The following is a 19,702-nucleotide window of genomic DNA, read 5'->3' as shown; positions in this document are numbered from 1 at the left end:
ATACTGTTGGAGGAGCATTGTTCTCGGATTGAATTATATCGTTTTTTACGGATTGTTTTTTCCTAATTTGATTTGCCATACTTTTTAGTTGGTTTTCCGTGTACCCATTTTCAATAAAAACTTGAATAAGAAAGTTTATCTTGTTTTTTAAATGTGTAACACTGCATATGGAGTATGCCCTGTGAACATAACCTTTGAATATTGCGCATAAAATATTGGGTTCATGATTCGAGTGTGGTTTTATTTGAATATTTGTAATGGTTTCTTTTCTATACACAAATATATATTTTAATGTATATATATATATATATATATATATATATATATATATATATATATATATATATATATATATATATATATATATATATATATATATGTATATATTTGAGCTGGAACCATATATTTTTTTTCTGGCTCCACACTTTAAAACAAGATTTGTAATTTAAATAACCATTAGCAATGCTAAAGATAATGTATTTATATTATGTATTGTTTTAGGGTTATAGAAAGTATATTTTTAACTACTTTAATTTAATTTTAATTGCTATTGAATTTCCAGTTTAATACCAATGAAAATTTTTTTTAAAACCTTTTTTATAGAAACATGATGTTCCTTTGACTGCCATTCCATGTCTACATCAAAAAGCAGGATTATATTCAAAATCTTTTAGTGAATCGAAGGAAGAAACGCAAAGCAGTGAAAGTTCTGAACATAACTCAAATGAAAAAGCTGATAAAAAGCTGTTAACACAATGTAAGTTTAAACAGGTAACAAATGAGGAAGTTAATCATTTAGAACATAAAAGAAAATTAGAGACAGATGAAGGTTGTAAAGAGAAAGCAGCAAAGCTTCAATGTTTTGAAGATGAAATAGATTTAGTACTAAATAGTAAACCCAATAAACTTTTCACATCAAATAATTTTGAAGCTCAATTGCTATCATTCAGTTTAAAAAATAATAATACTGCCAATAGTTCAACTCCTGATACAGAAAGTAAATTAGATTCTAGCAAGTTTGGTGAAGCTCAAAAATTGAACCCCATCAACACAAATATTGCTCAATCAAATTGTTTGGAAAATAGTTTTACATCTTTAGACTGTGCTTTAAATTCAAACTTAAAAGTTAATAATTTTAGTTTGGTTAATTCGCACAATTATACAGAACCTTCACTAACATTACCAAAAAACGATCCCTGCTCGATTATTTTAGAAAAGGCCTCTAACAATAAATTTGTTGATTCACAGATGTTACATGAGTATCTTAGTGGAATATTTTCTTTTGAAGAATCAGATAAAGAATATATTTTTGGTTTGCCTATCTATACTGATGCTGATTTTGATGAGCAAGCTGCTTTAACTACAGATAATCAAAGAAAGAAAAAGCAAGCTGTTCCTGTTATAAAAAATCCGCTCCAAAAGTTGTACGAGTATTGTCAGTTGCATTTTAAAAAAACAATTGCATTTAATAAGTTAGATGAATGTTTTTCAGGATTATTTTATGTAGAAGTTCTTGTTGGGTTTTTGCGGTACGGAGTTGGACAGGGTGATAATAAAAAAAACGCAAAATATGCAGCTGCACAAGCTACATTGGAAATTATGGACCCAAAATCTTATCCTATAGAAGCCCAAGAAAAGTATTTCGAGGTAAGAAGCTTAAATATAATAGAACATATTAAGTTTTAAATAATGATAATAATGATGATAATGTGAAGATAATGATGATTTGCATCATCATTATCTTTTATTTTTTATTTATTCATTTTTGCTCATCAATTTCATTTCAAGAAAGTTTTTCATAAAAGGTTAAATATTTATATTATGAATTATTTGGTAATAAATTCATTTAATAGCTTTAAAAATAACAAAGTGCATAAAATATGAAGATTTAAAATTTGTTAACCCAATGATTAACCCATACCATTAAAATGCATGTAGTGTTTTGTTTATATATTGTTTTACATATTACTTTAAAGCCTACTCATTATTTTATATATTATTTTAAAGCCTACTCAAAATATCATTCAAGCAAATTTTATCAAAACATAGATCAGTAAATTTTTATGGACAATTTTTAACTTGAAGATTTTAAAGAAATTGTTTTTAATAATGATCTCTTTTGTTCAATTTTTTAAATATTTTTTGTCCTGAAAACATATTACTTAATACCCATATATCTATGAATAGGTAAAATATAAAATTAGTAAATAATTATAAACCGGCTTAAGGTAGCTCAAATCACCACCACTATATGGGTAAGTTTGTAATTCTTATGATTTATTTCTTTGACATCATGCACATCTAATACAATTAATATCAATCATTCATTGTTAAATTTAAAAAGAAAAATGGTTTTAAAGTTGGGCTTTTACAGTAAATAAATAATTAGTAAAGTAATTAATTAAATAAATTTTTAGAGTAGTTTTAAGAAAGGCTTTGAGATAATAAAGTTATATCAATTTAGCAAATTTTATCAGAACATAGATCAGTAAACTTGGACAATTTTTAGCTTAAAGATGAATTATGAATATTTACTTTAGAAAAGTTGAAGTGTTTACAATTTGATTTAGAAAAATGTCATTAAATATTTTTTTGAAAAACTATGCTCAATTCTGAAGGTTATTTTTTAAAATGATACTGATTAAATTCACTATCAATAATGATAGTGAATTAAATCCTAAACATTTTTGAATCTTTTTAATAAACTCTTTTTTATCTTGTTTTCATATGCAAATTTAACTTTGCTTGTATAAGCAAAAAAAATTTATTAGTAAAGGTCTTTATGTTTATAGTCTAAACAGGACCTTTAACATATAGACCTTTATAGTTTATAACAGCCCCAAAATAATTTGAACTAAAAGTTCAGAATATTTTTAGGCTGTTTCTTTATGTTTTTTATTCATTTGCAATCTGATAAATTTGTTAATTTAATGTTGGTAGTATTTTAATTTAATGTTAAAATCTGTCAATGCTACAAATTTATAAAAATTTTGACATCACGTCCACCTTAATGTAATACTTACAAATGATGACTATTTTTAGCTTTGCTTACTACATTGCAATAAAATATTAGATTTTAAACATGCTGTTTAATGCAATGTAATTATATTACTGAAATAAAACAAAAACAAAAAGTTTTTTTTTTAAATATGTCACTGAAATAATAAGAAAAAAAATGTTTTCAAGATTTTTATGGTACACTCTTAAAATATAATAAACATAAAAATGACGTTGAAACACCTTATATATGTCTCTTTTATTTTTATGTAAACAATGTAAATTTTATTTTCTAGTTCTATCTAGGCTATTTATTGCTGTGATGTTTTTATTCTTTGATCAAAATGACATTTTACAAATTCTTAAATTTTCAACTTATAAATAATTTTGGTAAACGATCGCATTTATTAGAGATATTTGGCGAATTCATTAATTTTCAATTAGAAAATATTGATAATCATTTAATAACATTATATATAACTTAAAGCTAATTTATAGCAAAGTAACTAAACAAATTCATAAGTTATCTATGATGAATAAAAAAAATCAATGGTTTGATGAAAATAAGAATATCTAGATTTCTTATTGAAATTCTACAGTGACATCATATGCTAAAACTCTTTGGAATAAAATGCACTTGAATAAGTTTTTGATTAAAATTAAGTCCTTAGATTGCGGACTACATTTTTAAGACTTGACAATCACACTAAAAGGCAAGCTTTGACTAAAACTACAAAGTTAATTTTTTTTGGTATACGTTTATTTTGTTTTAATCAAAAAAACGTTTGTTTCAATCAATTTCTCATTTCAATTTCAATCATTCTCTTTTTCAATTTCAATCATTCTCAATTCTCAATTTCAATCATTCTCTTTAATATGAGCACAACATGTCTCGACACTTTGGTTTCCCTTTGAGGAGTGTTTTATGTAAACAAATATAAATTAATTAAACAAATTGTTTATTATTAAAAGATAGTTATATTTTTTATAATTTTATTATTTCTTTCTTAAAATTATTCTAAAAATTTATTTGTTTAGTTGATTACTTTTTATTTTATTTTATTTAAAATGAGGTTTTTCATTGTCCAATTTTTCTTTCAAAATTTAATTATGAGTGATTGATATGTTGATATTAATTGTATTAGATATAAAATGTTATGATATTATTCATGATATTATTTACATGATTTCAAAGAAAGCATAAAAGTTAGAAAGAAAAATATTAAAATTGTGAATCTTTTTTATAATGTTAAAGGTTGGTCAAAGTCATACCTATGGACTTTGACTACTTAATAGCAGTTTATAATTATTGATTACTAATTCCATATTTTACATATTCATATAAATATAGATGTTAAGCAATAAAACAAAAAAATATTAAAAAACTACAACTTGAAACTAACTTGTTTTAAACTTATTTAAGTTATGAATGACTAAGACAAAAAACATTATTGTTATCTAAAACAAAGAAACCTATCAAAATAGTGGAAATAAAAGCTAACAATAATTTACTAATAGAGCTGAAAGTTGGTACAGACATTGAGGACATTATTACAAGTAAAATATTAAGTCCCCACGGATCCCACATCCCACAAAAAGTTATTCAAGATCAAAGGTAAAAAAAATTAGGTTTTTCTTAATTTTTGGGCAAAATTATTATTTTAAAAATATGAAATTGTTTACAGAAATTGTCATTATAAGTGTCTATAGTAGTATTTGATACTTCTAAAAAAATTATATTGTGGTTCAAAAACACTGCACAACAGCGTTATTGAACCACAAAAATGTATGCATCTTCTGATGTCATTTTTAATCAGTTTATGATTAAAATCCAACAATGCAAAAACAATTGTTTGCCAATACTCACAACAAGTCTTGCTTCATTTCAATATTATACGAAAAACTTACATCTGCAAATTTTATAGTGAAGCAAGCTGAATAAAGATGATGATGTCCTCATATTGAAACAGCCATAGAACAATCTAATACAATGAATACAACTACCATAGTCAGTGAAGATGTTGACTTATTAAAACTACTGCCTGTATACTTTTTTCATTCTAACTACTTTTAGTATGAACTAAAATTGATAAGATTACTTACTTTTTAAAACCCAGGAAAGCTCAACAACCAACAGAAATATTCATTGAAAAGTTTATTTGTTTGTTCAAAATGTCAAAATTTTATATTTTATTTTTATGTGCGATAACATGTTGTGATACCATAGCATTTTTCACAAAGGGTTAAACAACATATTTAAATTATATTAAAAACATGATTTAACTAGTTGTGCCAAAGTATATCAAAAGATCCACTCTTCTCCACAAGACATCACCACAAACAAGATTTTCTCATTGCTCTCAGACCTCATAATTTTTTTTTTAAGTTTTTGACTAGAGATATTTAAGTATAGTATAGTTATAAGTTTTGTAAAACACGGAGCAATAAAAGAATGCAATTATCTGGTCTTCTTCCAACACCTGCATCTGCTAGTTGACACTCTTATCGATTTTTCTAGATAAATTTATGAAACTCACCTTTTTTGAGATCTTTTTTTAAGATAAAACTTACTGTTTACCTGAAGAATAAGAAAACCCTTTTTTTTTACTTTTGACCTTGAATAACTTTTTTTTACAGGTGTTGGATTGGTGGAGACTTTTAATATTTTATTTTTTATAATGTCCCCAAATGTCTGTACCAACTTTCAGCTCTTTGCTAATTATTGTAAATTGAAATGTCTATTATGACCTAACTTAAATTAACTGATTTATATTTATAGCTGTTTAGATATTAGCAACATCAATTAGTGATACACCGATTGATGTTGCACATTTTTCTGGCACAACAGATACTTTATGTCATTTTTTATGTTAGGGTATGTGATCATTGCCTTTTACTTTAACTAAATATTGTATGAAAGACTCACTAACAAGTTAACCTATTTTTATCATGAAATCTTTATTTGCAAATAAAGTTTTTTTAGGAAGTCCATCTAGCACCTGTTTTTGATCCAGTAGGTATAAACCTGTTTTTCTGAAGTCTGCCTTCACACTTTCACAACAAGGTCCTTTAATTTTACTCATAAAATGTTTAAGCAACGCTAATAGCTGGTCTTTTGGAAGGGAAGGAGCTTTATGTCTTTTATCACTTTCATTCCAAGTTGGTAATATTTCTCTAATAAGCTTTCATAATTCAAAAATATTTCAATGGCTCTGTAAAATGTGTGGAATTCAGAGGAAATGTGATAAATTTGATGTTATTTTTGTCAAACTAAGTCATTACAAATGCATTTTTATGTGATGGCAAACTGTCTCCAGTTAGAATGTCCCAAGAGTTTTTTTTAGTTTAGGCAACAATAAAGATTCAAACCAGTATGTAAAACAGTTAGAGTTAAATCATCCACTCTTTGAGCAGTTATAACATGCTCCTTTTGGTCCTCCCCCCCCCCCCAAACTATCTACATTGTACTCTTCCTATTAATGTACTTAAAAATCTAAAATTTAATTTTTATTTAAAAATTGTTTCTATATAAGAATGATTTTACCTATTCAACATCAGGCATATTTACTGCAAATTTCCTAGTAAACATTCCTTTACAGTCTGTGTAAGACTTGACAATACTACGAAATCATAATAGTAAACTGAAAATCAGAAATTCAAACTTTGCTATAATATAGTTTGCAAAAAAATTTTTCAATTTTGGTAAATATTGCACAGTCACCTGGTTTTTTATATGTAATTCTTCCAGTTAATTCTTTAATATTAAAAGAGGAAATTTAATAGTTTGTATATAATAATTGTTTGTGTTAGTTTCCCATTTATTATTTCATAAAACATTTGGTTAATGTTACCTGGATATATGGTTTATATTCATGACTTCCAACATGTTTATATGTTTTAGGCATAATATATGATTTTTTTTATTAGTATACTATTCTAAAAACACAAATTAAAAATCAATGATGTTATTGATTTTTAATTTCTGTTTTTAGGATAGTATAGTGTTAAATTTTATAGAAATAGCTGTCCATAGATATAATTTATTTAAAATTTAACATCAGAAATCAATTAATTACATTTTTTGCGTAGATCAAAGTCAGTTTAAGTTGTGTCCAAATCATTCCTTAGTTTTTACTTGAAGTTATTTTTAATTTCAAGTGTTATATATTTGACAACTGTTATACAATACTCATCCTTTATAAACTTACTATAAGTTATAACACCACAACCCACTCAGGTATTAATAGCAGTTCCAATGGGTTAATAATTTTGGAGCATATAAATTTAGTAATTTATATTATGGGTGGAACCTCTAGTTTTTTCCTGGTCACCCTGCGGGCGACTGAAATATCATATATGTCTTACTTAATAATCAGTAGTAGAACACTATATTATTACAAATGATCATCTAAAACCCTGTGCATGATATTAGCTTACCTTTTATAGTTGAGATTTTTCTGGATTGTTTAGATTATGTATTAAATATTTGCTCTTGATTCAGTGTATAAATTCATTGAAAATGCTTTTAAAAAATACTTTTTTTAATGGTTAATTTTAATTTTAATGGTTAGTTTTCATTTTTCTATATTGATTTAAAAATCAGTATAAAAATTTTTTTTTACGTGAGATGTTGTAGTATTGTTGTTATAGTAACAATAACATTTTTTTCGTAACTTTTTTTGTTGCAGCTATTTATTGTAACTTTCAGGGGGTGTGGAGTCCCAAAAAGGACTCCGCATGATTTGAAAGTCACGAAAAGATTACTTCTTCATAGTTTTTGGTATCCAGGAGCTCTAAAAAATATAAAAAAGTTTATGGACTACTAGTAGGAAAAAAAAATTAAGACTTTTAGGTAAGAGGAACAATCATTTTTTGAATGTGTTGTCCTTTGGTATAATGGTGGCAAAGACTCCAGGACTATGGGCTTTAAAGCGATAAGTTCCGATTCATTAAATCTCATGAATTTTTTTCTTACAGCAGATCATAAGTCAACAAACATGTTTAGAGTTTCTGGACACTACAGACCTAGAAAAAATATAGATATAAAGCCAAAGTCCTTTTGGGACTCTGCATCCCTGGTAACTAGTTCTTTTATTGCAGTTTTTTTATTATCATAAATTAATTTTTTTCATTGCAGTTTTTTATTGTAATTTTAGTTTTTTTGTTGCAGTTTTTTATCGTAATTTCAGTTTTTTTGTTGCGGTGTTTAAAAAGTGAAGTTGTTTTGAGTTTAATTTTTAATTTTGTTTATTTTTTTCAGATATTTGATAAATTAAGTGTTGAGGATCCAACAATTTTTGAGAAAACCAAAAGTCTGATGTCTTCTTATTCTTTAATCTATCCTTATGAAATGATGGTGAGCATTCTGACAAGGTAATTTTAATTTTTCTGTTACATAAATTACTTAGTACAAATTATATTTGTGAAAATGTACCTGATGACATCATATTAAAATCACGATAGGTAGAACTTTTGTACATTAAAATATCAACTGAGATTCAGGATTTATAACAGTAAAAAAATCTGTTGTTTTCATTATTTTCAGTTGATCCATGTATAAAAGAAATCTACAGATAGAGAACACATAAATGTTTTGGTTGTTCTGTCTTTAAGAACCAAATGGAAAATGATAGAAAGTCTTAATTATAAGTTCATTTATGTTATTTCTAGCTTTGTGAGGTGATAATTTAATATTAGAGAAGAAAAGACAAGTATTAAATCAGTTTTGTCTATTGTTAGCTTGTTAGCTATTTATTACAAGCCTGAAAACAAGGGAATAAAAAATATCAAAGAAATGTTTTTTCGTTTAAATTCTATGATTTGAGCTGTTGTGTTGCTATAGTGTTGTAGTATATGTGTGTATATATATATATATATATATATATATATATATATATATATATATATATATATATATATATATATATATATATATATATATATATATATATATATATACATATATATGTATATATATATATATATATATATATATATATATATATATATATATATATATATACACTACTGAGATCAAAAAGTAAGGTGAATTTTTAATTTAAACTTCCCGCCTTATTCGAATCGTCCAATCTTTTTTATTTTTAAGTTGGTAGGAATGTCATTAACATTTGCGCCAAATTACATGTCAAACTCATAATTATTTTTTTTTGTTTACGCTTGTTTCTGAAGTACCAAAAGTGCATTCGGCAATTTTCACGATGTCTAATTTTGTTGAGCAAAAAAGTGCTATTAAATTTTGTTTGCGGAATGATATTTCTGCTGCTGAAACGTATCGAGTGTTGCAAAAGGCCTTCGGTGAAGAGACTATGTCTCAATAAAATGTTTACAAATGGTACAAAGACTTCAAAGAAGGCCGAGAACATGTTGATGACTTGGAACGCTCCGGACGACCATCGACTTCGATTGATGATCACCACATCAACAAAATCAAAGTATTGGTGCTTGCAAATCGTCGGTTAACCATTCGAGACCTTGCTGACATGGTTGGAATATCATTTGGGTCGGTGCAAGCGATTTTGAAGGATCATTTGGGCCTCAGAAGACTCAAATCCCGTTTGGTGCCAAAATTTCTCAATTTCTTTGAAAAAGAGCGTCGCGTTAAAACGTGTGAAGCAATGCTTTCTGACTATCAAGACGTCTACAAACAAATTATTACTGGCGATGAGACTTGGGTCTACGCATACGACCCTGAAACAACCGACCAATCGAGTGAATACCGTGAAAAAGGCGAGCCGAGACCGAAGCAACCACATCAAGTCGCTCAAAAATCAAGGTCATGTTGACTGTTTTCTTTGATTATTGTGGTGTCGTGCACTACGAATTCCTTCCAACTGGCCAAACTGTCAACAAGGAATATTATTTAAGCGTTATGCGACGTTTGCGTGAAGCTATTCGCAAAAAGAGACCGGAATTATGGGCCAATAACTCTTGGATTTTGCACCACGATAATGCGCCTTCGCACACAGCACTGGTTCTTCGTGAGTTTTTCGCCAAAAACTCTACCCATGTTGCTCCACAACCACCATATTCGCCCGACTTAGCACTGTGTGACTTCTGGCTGTTCCCAAAGCACAAGAGACCACTCTGGGAAATCGTTTTGAGTCCATTGAAGAGATCCAACGTGAATCGGCACGCGCATTGAAGGCTATATCTACCGAGGACTTTTCGGCATGCTTCGAAGACTGGAAAAAACGTCGGCAAAAGTGCATTGGGGCCGGGGGGATTATTTTGAGAGGGACGATACAGATTTGGAAGAATAAATAAAGATTTTTCATTTTATAAAAAAATTCACCTTACTTTTTGATCACATATATATATATATATATACAATCCTTGTAATTAGGGTTGGCATTTGACAATGCCGACCTAACTGCCAACCTAAAAGTGTTTAAGGTTGGCAAAAAATTGTGGACCTCGTTTCTACGTTTTATTACCTTTGTATCAAATTTTTTTTGCCGACCTGATGCCAACCTCTAAAAGATAGAGGTCAGCAAATTATTGCCAACCTCATTTTTCTTAATTCCAAGGGTTATATATATATGTATATATATATATATATATATATATATATATATATATATATATATATATATATATATATATATATATATATATATATATATATATGTATATATATATATATATATATATATATATATATTTATATATATATATATTTATATATATATATATTTATATATATATATATATATATATATATATATTTATATATATATATATATATATTTATATATATATATATTTATATATATATATATATATATATATATATATATATTTATATATATATATATGTATATATATATATATATATATATATATATATATATATATATATATATATATATATATATATATACACATGGACTACTAAAATACCAGGACGCAAGACTTTAATTTCATGTAATTTTGATGAGTGGGCTGAAAAATTGAAAAAGTTTTTTTTTGAGACTATTTAAGGTGTTTTTGGGTGTGTTGAGATCATTAAAGTATTTCCTTAATTTATTTTTGAATTTGTTAACTTACAACAGCAATTAATTAAGTTAAACATTTTATAGGTTCTTTTTAAATGATGTTAACATTACATAATTTCAACAACAACAAAAAGTATATACAATATTGGTGGTGTGATTAATTTATTTTTAATTTTATCACACAAAAACAATAAAGTTTAACAAAATAAAGAATATCGTATTCAATCAGTTATAAGTGACAACAATCTGATTAAGCAATGGAGCACAGAGATATAGGCAAATCCATAGCATCCAATTCACTAAACAATTTTTAACGTTGTAAAGGCAAACTATTTTAAACTTCCTCTATTGAAATATAGTAATTGCCACCACAAAGTTGCCTAACAAAAAAAAAAAGTATCACAATTTGAATTAATTAGAATTTATTCATTTAAATTGCGAAAAATTTTATAAACATGGGTCCATAAAAAAAAATTGTAGAAAAATTTGGATTTTATCGAATATTTATACAAAATAAGTATTATTAAACCATTATAAATTATTATAATCGTTATAAAAACATAGATGCACAAAAAAATTTGACTAACTGTATAATCTAAATTCTCCTTCTAATCGATTTGTCTGAAAAATCCTTGGGAGAACATACTGATTTTCAGTCAACAATTTTCTGTCTAAATGTACAATTTCATAGAGTGCACTTGACAAAGCCTTTTTAGTTTTCCTTGTAAACAATTTTTTGCTTTAACATTTAACTTTAACACTTTCTTATTCACTGCTGCACACAAATGGGCTACATTTTGATGATCAACTGCCACTGAAAAAATGGCTTTGTATGAAAGATTCATCAACTTCACAACGTTGTTTTTTTTTTGTCATATAAACTTACCAAATTCTTCCAGTAACCTTTAAATAACTGATCATTTAGTGTGAGATGAATTTTACCATTCTTTTCAGTAAGCCAGTTATTTCTAATTTAAATAAATACACTGGATCACAAAGTATTACAAGATTTTCATTATTAATAATGCCTAGCCATAGCATATCTACTTTCTAAGTAAAAATTTTTATAGACACTACAGTTTGTTGCAAGATTGTCTAAATAAGGCAAAAAACTTCACTGCTTAGTTCAACTACTATCTGAGTGATTTGAACAATTAAACTTTGTGAAAAATAAACAGAAAGCTTAAAAATTTGCACTATACAACAAACAAAATCTGGTTTTCCTAACATTGGCATAAAACCAAGTATAGTCTAACAACATCAGTAGGATTATTTTCACTGTAGTCTATTAATTGACATCCTCAAAGATGTATACTTGGTTTAACATAAATTTCATCAAAAAGAAGACTGCAACACTTTTCAGAATTTGATGTTTCAAGTACACATCAGGTAATTAGTTTCTGGATTCCATTGAAATCTTTGCAAAATTTGTTGACTTAAATGTTGTGCCTGTTTGTCATAACAGTAATGATTAAAAATAATATTAGTATGAGTTTTGCGCATATTAAGTACTTACAAAAAACTCACTTGATATTTAGATCTTTTAGAATAATGCATACTGCATCCTAAAGGCCGGTGCTTTTCACAAATACCCACATTATTAGTTGGATTTGGAATTTTGTTTGGTAAAGCTGCTTACCATCTTGAAGATAACTCTTTATCACTTGGAAACTTGGAAACTTTTCTAGGCATGTCTCAAATTATTTTAAAAATTTACTTTTGCTTTTATGTTAATATTCTAAACTGAATTTATTTCATTTTACTAAGTTATATATAATACAAAAATTGCAAATAAAACAATATTATGTATAATTTTATTTAATTTAAATTATAAAACATAAAATTTTTAATATGCACAGCTAAAGTCTTACCATTAACAATGTTATAATGGTAATGTGGCTGTAGATTTACTTTATCAAGTCTACACACATAATACACTTAAGTTAATGTGTTTTTTATACTTGTTTACTATAAGCACCAATTTACAGATTTATACAAAAATTTATAGAGCCAATCTAATTCTAGATTTATTAGTATTTTTGTTTAAGTTATAACAAAATGCAATATTGCTAACTGCCAAAGTCAACTCTCTTGCTGAATTCGCATAGATTTGAAATGCGTCCTGGTATTTTAGTAGTTCCTATATTAAGGCAAGCTAGTAATTTTTAGAAATAAGTGAATAAACAAACTTTTTGAAGTCTAATTTATAATTTAATTAATATGTTTACAAAAACTAAATATTATACATTTTTGATCAATAATTTCTAATTTTAACTAGCGTTTTAATTAAATTTTTGATTCTACAAAATGACCACCTTTATTCTGCATTACAGCTGTACAGATCCTCTGCATACGATCAATCAATTTAGACAGTTTTTCAGGTTGTATTGTGTCCCATTTTACTTGCAATATGAGACGAAGGTCTTTCACAGAAGATGGCTGTTCTTCTCGCACATTCCTATCAAGTTCTTCCCACAACAACTCGATTGGATTAAGATCTGGTGATTGTGGTGGCCATTCCATTATTTTTAATATTTTCTGGCTTTGAAGATCTGTTAAATAAGTTTTGCAGATTTTGCTGGTATGTTTCGGGTCATTATCGTGCATAAAAACATACTGATCAGAAAATAACCTCTCACCAGAAGGCAGCATTTGATGTTCTAAAATGTCTTTATACACCTCTTTTGACATAATTCCTTCAATTTTGTGTAGGTTTCCAATATTCCCCCACCAAAACATCCCCAAACGACCACAGATCCACCCCATGTTTCACAGTGGGTATTAAACATTCTTCCGAATACCTTTCCCCTGCAAATCTTCACACGAAAACACGGCGTTTTGAACCAAAAACTTCGAACTTGGGTTCATCTGTCCAAAGAATGTTTTTCATTCTTCAATTGGCCAATGTTGATGATTTTTAGCCCAATTCAGTTTTTTTGTCTTATTAGTTGGTCTTAATAGTGGTTTACGAGCAGCTACACGCCCATGCAAGCCAAATTTCTTCAATCAATTCTTCACAGTGGAAGTGCTAATTTTAAGATCATTATATTGATTGTACACAGACCTGATTTTTTCGGCGTTGTTCCTTCTATTTGATAAACAAATCTTTTTTATTTCTCTATCTAGTAATTTATTAGTTTTTTTAGGCCTTCCAGTACGTTTTCTAGTTGCATTCTTACCAGTTTCTTTGTGTCATTGTAATGTCCTTTGGACACAACATCTTGAAATTTTCATTTTTTTGAAATTTCAACTTGTGAATAACCTTTTTCATGATAAACTTAAATTCTTTCTCTTTCAGCAATGTTTAATTCCTTTCGTTTACCCATTTTTTCACTTTTTACCTTTCACTTTTTATTTTACATTTCACTTTTTACCCATTTTACAATTTTTAGACAATTTTTGCCAAATTATAAATATCAAAATTCTGTGCTCGTTATTTTTCTTTTTACTATAAAAAAGTATACCTCACACAAAGTTTATTGTCACTTTAGTAAACGTATTAATAACTCTATTTCTTAACAGTAGGCTATTTACTGAATAACTGATGATTTTGACAAATCAAAACTGGTACAAGTACAACTAGAAAACGCAAGTTAAAATTGGAAATTATTGATCAAAAATGTGTAGTAATATTTAGTTTTTGTAAACATATTAATCAAAGTATAAATTAGACTTAAAAATGTTTGTTTATTCGCTTATTTCTAAAAATTCTAATGTAATGCATGTAATTTGGATAAACCGTATACTATAATTTCATAAAATTGTTTAAATTTTTAAAAAGCGATTTTATTGTTTACAATATGCTTTGTTGACAAATATTCAGGGCTGTGGAGTCAGAGTCACGGAGTTGCAACATTTTTAGTAGAGTCAGAGTCGCTAAGCTAAATTGCGACTCTGACTACAATAGTAAAACTTCTCGGTGTTGCACGTTGATGTACAAATCCACGTGGATGTACATCGATTGGAGTCGGTACTTTTTTATTATGACTCCGCACCCCTGCAAATATTGTATGCAACATGTGAAACTCAATATATATATACATATATATATATATATATATATATATATATATATATATATATATATATATATATATATATATATATATATATATATATATATATATATATATATATATATATATATATATATATATATATATATATATATAGAAAAAGTCTTTTTTTAAGAAACATGGTAATTTTTTTAGTAGTTTCATAAAATGATTGACTTATTAGTATTAATTAATCAGTTTAAATATAGTATTTGCACAGGAGAGATTAATAACATTAGTATTAACTAAATAATATTAATCATTTTTAAAATAATTTTAATAACAAGAGGTATAAAATGTGCAATCATTTTATTTATCAAGTTTTTATTTTATTATTATTTGAATTTGACTAAAAAATGTTATTATTATTTGTATTTAACTAAGAACATATCTTTCTTCCAACTTTACTTTATTTTTTTCTTTTTATTATATGTTTTATTTATTTTACTCATAACTTTTGCCACTATTTGCAAAGTCATTGCAATGAATTAATTATTTTTATTGCAAAGTCATTGCAATGAATTAATTATTTTTATTGCAAAGTCATTGCAATGAATTAATTATTTTTATTGCAAAGTCATTGCAATGAATTAATTATTTTTTATTGCAAAGTCATTGCAATGAATAAATTATTTTTATTGCAAAGTCATTGCAATGAATTAATTATTTTTATTGCAAAGTCATTGCAATGAATAAATTATTTTTATTGCAAAGTCATTGCAATCAATTAATTATTTTTATTGCAAAGTCATTGCAATGAATAAATTATTTTTATTGCAAAGTCATTGCAATGAATAAATTATTTTTATTGCAAAGTCATTGCAATGAATTAATTATTTTTATTGCAAAGTCATTGCAATGAATAAATTATTTTTATTGCAAAGTCATTGCAATGAATTAATTATTTTAAAATAAACTTTAAATTATCAATTGTGTGTAAACACTTTTTTTTTTCTAATATTAAATTGAAATAGAATCATTAAACATCAACCCATAAAAATGGTGGCAATTAAAAAGAAACAAAAATTTTGTTTTTAAGCAGTGTTGGAGCTAAAACCACCTGTCAAAAAGAAAAATACTCTAAAATAAAAATTCTATAAAGTTATTTGAAAATAAGTTAACTTATTGTTATAGAAGCATTTCATAAAACAATTTCTTTTAATATTAAGTGTTCTGTTTACATATTTTATATATTTGAAAAAGATTTCTCCATATTAAAAAAAATCATCTAACTTTTTTAATTGAATGAAAATTTATGTGCGCAAGCATTTTTTAAAACTATCAACATTAGCAGGTAGTTAAAATATTTGTTATTTGCAAGTTTCAATTTTAAAAGTTCATTGATTTTGTTTAAAATTATAATTTCAAAAGGAATATGGTTTTGTTAATTTTCAAGCATTAGGTTATTTTTTTAATGTAAACTTATTGCTGAAAATGGCACTTAACTCATGGAAAACAAGGTAAAAAAATTGCTTTAAGTTTTAGATCTGATTTCTGCAAATCAGTAAAGCAGTTTGTATTTGAAACTTTCACAAGATGTTGAGAATTCTATACTAACTTTAAAAAATATATAAAAACTTATCAGAAGTGACTGGCTAAAGAAAATAAACTTGTTTTTTTGATACTATATATTTAACATATGTTGCATCACTAACGTTACCAAGCGATTATTATCGTTAATTTTTTTAATCTATTATTAAGAGTTAGAATTACATAACAAAAGTATTGTAAAAGTATTGAACTCATTCATTAAAAAAAATTAACAAAAGAAATTTTAAAAAACTGGTGGCACTCTTCCATTTTTAAAAACATTTATGAAAGTTATTAAATTGAAAATAGTTTTTCATCAAGACGAAGAGCAACTTTAAAAAATTATTTTAGTATTACAACTTTATTAATACTTATTTGAGTCGTTTAAATAAGAAAACCTTTGGTTTTTAGAAGTTTTTACTTACATTTATGCGTATTGCCTTATTTTCATTAGGCTGAATTTTTAAAAAGCTGCAGAGTATTTACATTTAAATTTAAAAAATATTTTTGATATAAAAACTGCTATCACAGTTTAGAGTGGTGTATGTGTGATATATGTCAACCAAAATAAGAATACATAAACAAATAAAAAAACAAAAAAATAATTTTAATTAACATTAAAAAAAAAAAAGATTTTTTTTCTGAATTCTCTTATTATAAGAAGTTTCAGTTCGAACCTTGTTTAAAAAATATGTAACATTTAATATTCTTTTGCATATATTATTAAAAAACTTTTTTTTTAACTAAATTTTAGAAAAAACAAAACTTTATCATGTTTTTGTTAACTTACGTTACATGAAAATTGCAAAAGTTCTTTCGTTATTTTCTTGAAATATATATATATTTTATAAAGTATTAAATCTGACCAACAACAATTTGAACATGTTAGCTAAATTAATTTCAATTATGCAAATAAGTTCATGGTTAAAATGGCATTTTACAATGATACTTTTTTTATCATGCGACAATGAGAAAAATCGTAACTTTCAGAAGCATAAAAACAACTTAAATTAATTAATTTTAGTACTAAAGGCATATTTTAAATAAACTTTCATGTGTCTACATCAATATTCATTTTGCTAAAAGTTGACAAAAAATTAAAATTAAAATATAAAGTTTGACTACTTTTTCATTTTCCGCCGTGGAAATGCCCATATGCTGTAAAAATAAGCAAAACTAGTATGCATATGCATATATATACTTTGTAAAAAAGATTTTATATTTTAAAGATAAATAAATAAACAAAAAAAAAGAAAAAAAACAATAACTTAGAAGATTATATAGAGTAATATATTAAAAATAAATAAAAATAAAAACAATAAAAATAAATATAGTAAATAATCAATCAGCATGCAGTTAATTCAGGATGTCTGCTAGATCTCAGAAATCAGGGAAAACAAGGAAAATGTCAAGGAATTCAGATGTTTGCAAAAAATCAAGGAATAATGAGGGAGATTTGAATCAAGGAGGATCAGGATATATGGTTCTTCATCAAACTTAAGTAACTTATTTCAGTTGTATAACATACATATTGTTTTAAATTTTATTTGGCAGACAGTTTTATGAACTTCTTTTGATACTTTGAATGTGTATTTTATTAATGTTTATATATTTGCAATTGGAGAAAATTTTTTTAATAGAATCTAAGTCTATTTTTTCCAAAGTTAAGTTTGAGTAACTTTAACTTAATGTAGATCAGAGAAATATCAGGGAAATCCATTTTAATGTATTGACAAGTAATCTGTAATTATTGACTGCATTTTTTTTTATAGTTAGATAGTTTACATTTTGAAAAGGCAACTTATATAAAGGCAATTATAAGAAAATGGCACTGTGAAAAGTCATTCAAACCACACAAAGTGTGAATCTGTGGACATTAAACTTAGAAATAATTGCTAAACTTTAAAAAAAAAAAGCTCTGAAATTAAGGGCTGTGAAAATTTCATATTGGTTTTTTTTTTGGAGAGGTAAATGAGTTTTTTGTAAATGAGTTTTGACTTTGATGTTAAACCTTATAAAAGAATGTTGGATAACAGGAATTATTAAGTTGTAAAGTTTTTCTACACATTTTTTAAGTTTTTTTTTATAAGTCTTATAAGTATATTTAATCCAATAAATTGATATGGTAATATAATGTTTTGACATAAATATAGTTTGATAAAATAATTTTTGAATAAAATTAACATGATATAATACAAAAGAGAATAAGTAAATAATAGATAGAATAATATATAAACAAATATTTTTTAGTTTGTTTAGTTTTGTTGTCGTGATTTAGGCAATATGGATTATTAGATTTCAATGAGTCGGAAATTGACACACGTTTTGCCTCAGACATTGATGGTGGATTCAGTTGCACTTTAACTGTAAAGAGTTATAAAGTCACTGTAAGTCTTTGGAAACTTTCCAGGTTTTGTTTGTAGATTTTTCTTGGTACAATGTCTCAGTAATTTTGTTATCCTGTAGTTTTTTATTTGTGTTCAAAAAATTAATTAAGGTGTTACATTAAATAGTATGAATTAATTAAGGTGTTACATTAAATAGCATGAATTAATTAGGGTGTTACACTAAATAACATGAATTAATCAGGGTGTTACATTAAATAGCATGAGTTAATTAGGGTGTTACATTAAATAGCATGAGTTAATTAGGGTGTTACATTAAATAGCATGAATTAATCAGGGTGTTACTTTAATTAGTATAAATTAATCAGGGTGTTACTTTCAGTAGCATAAATTAATCAGTGTGTTACATTAAATAGCACGAATTAATTAGGGTGTTTTACTTAAATAAAATGAGTTAGTTAAGGTGTTTTTTTAAATGTCAGGCAAAACACACTCAGATAAAATAACAAACTTATCATGTGTACTATCTAGCATGATGATAAATTAAGATGTTTTATTTTTTAGAAGCTGCTCAACTTTTGTTAAATTTTACTGCTTATTGTTTTTGGGACCTGCTCATAACCTAAACATAGTGAGTGTGTAAATGTATTTATATAAACATTATTGTTCCCTAATCCATTTAGACTAAAATTCGTTTAAATATTTAAGTTTATTATTTTTAACGAGTTTTAATGACTAACCTGAGTTTTGCTTTATTAAA

General features: G+C 25.9%; 1 protein-coding gene across 1 annotated transcript in view; it reads left to right on the top strand.

Moving 5' to 3' along the window:
- Positions 1-19,702, top strand: part of LOC100208905 (microprocessor complex subunit DGCR8) — a 32,553-nt gene that overhangs the window by 8,943 nt on the left and 3,908 nt on the right. Inside the window, exons 3-5 of the mRNA XM_065791534.1 lie at positions 604-1,647; positions 8,258-8,370; positions 18,876-18,984. Coding sequence (XP_065647606.1) covers positions 604-1,647; positions 8,258-8,370; positions 18,876-18,984 — 1,266 coding nt within the window. The remainder of the gene's footprint in view (positions 1-603; positions 1,648-8,257; positions 8,371-18,875; positions 18,985-19,702) is intronic.

Source organism: Hydra vulgaris, chromosome 02 (genome assembly GCF_038396675.1).
Source record: "Hydra vulgaris chromosome 02, alternate assembly HydraT2T_AEP".
In the NCBI taxonomy this organism is placed as follows: Eukaryota; Metazoa; Cnidaria; class Hydrozoa; order Anthoathecata; family Hydridae; genus Hydra; species Hydra vulgaris.
This window is presented reverse-complemented; position numbering and strand designations above follow the sequence as displayed.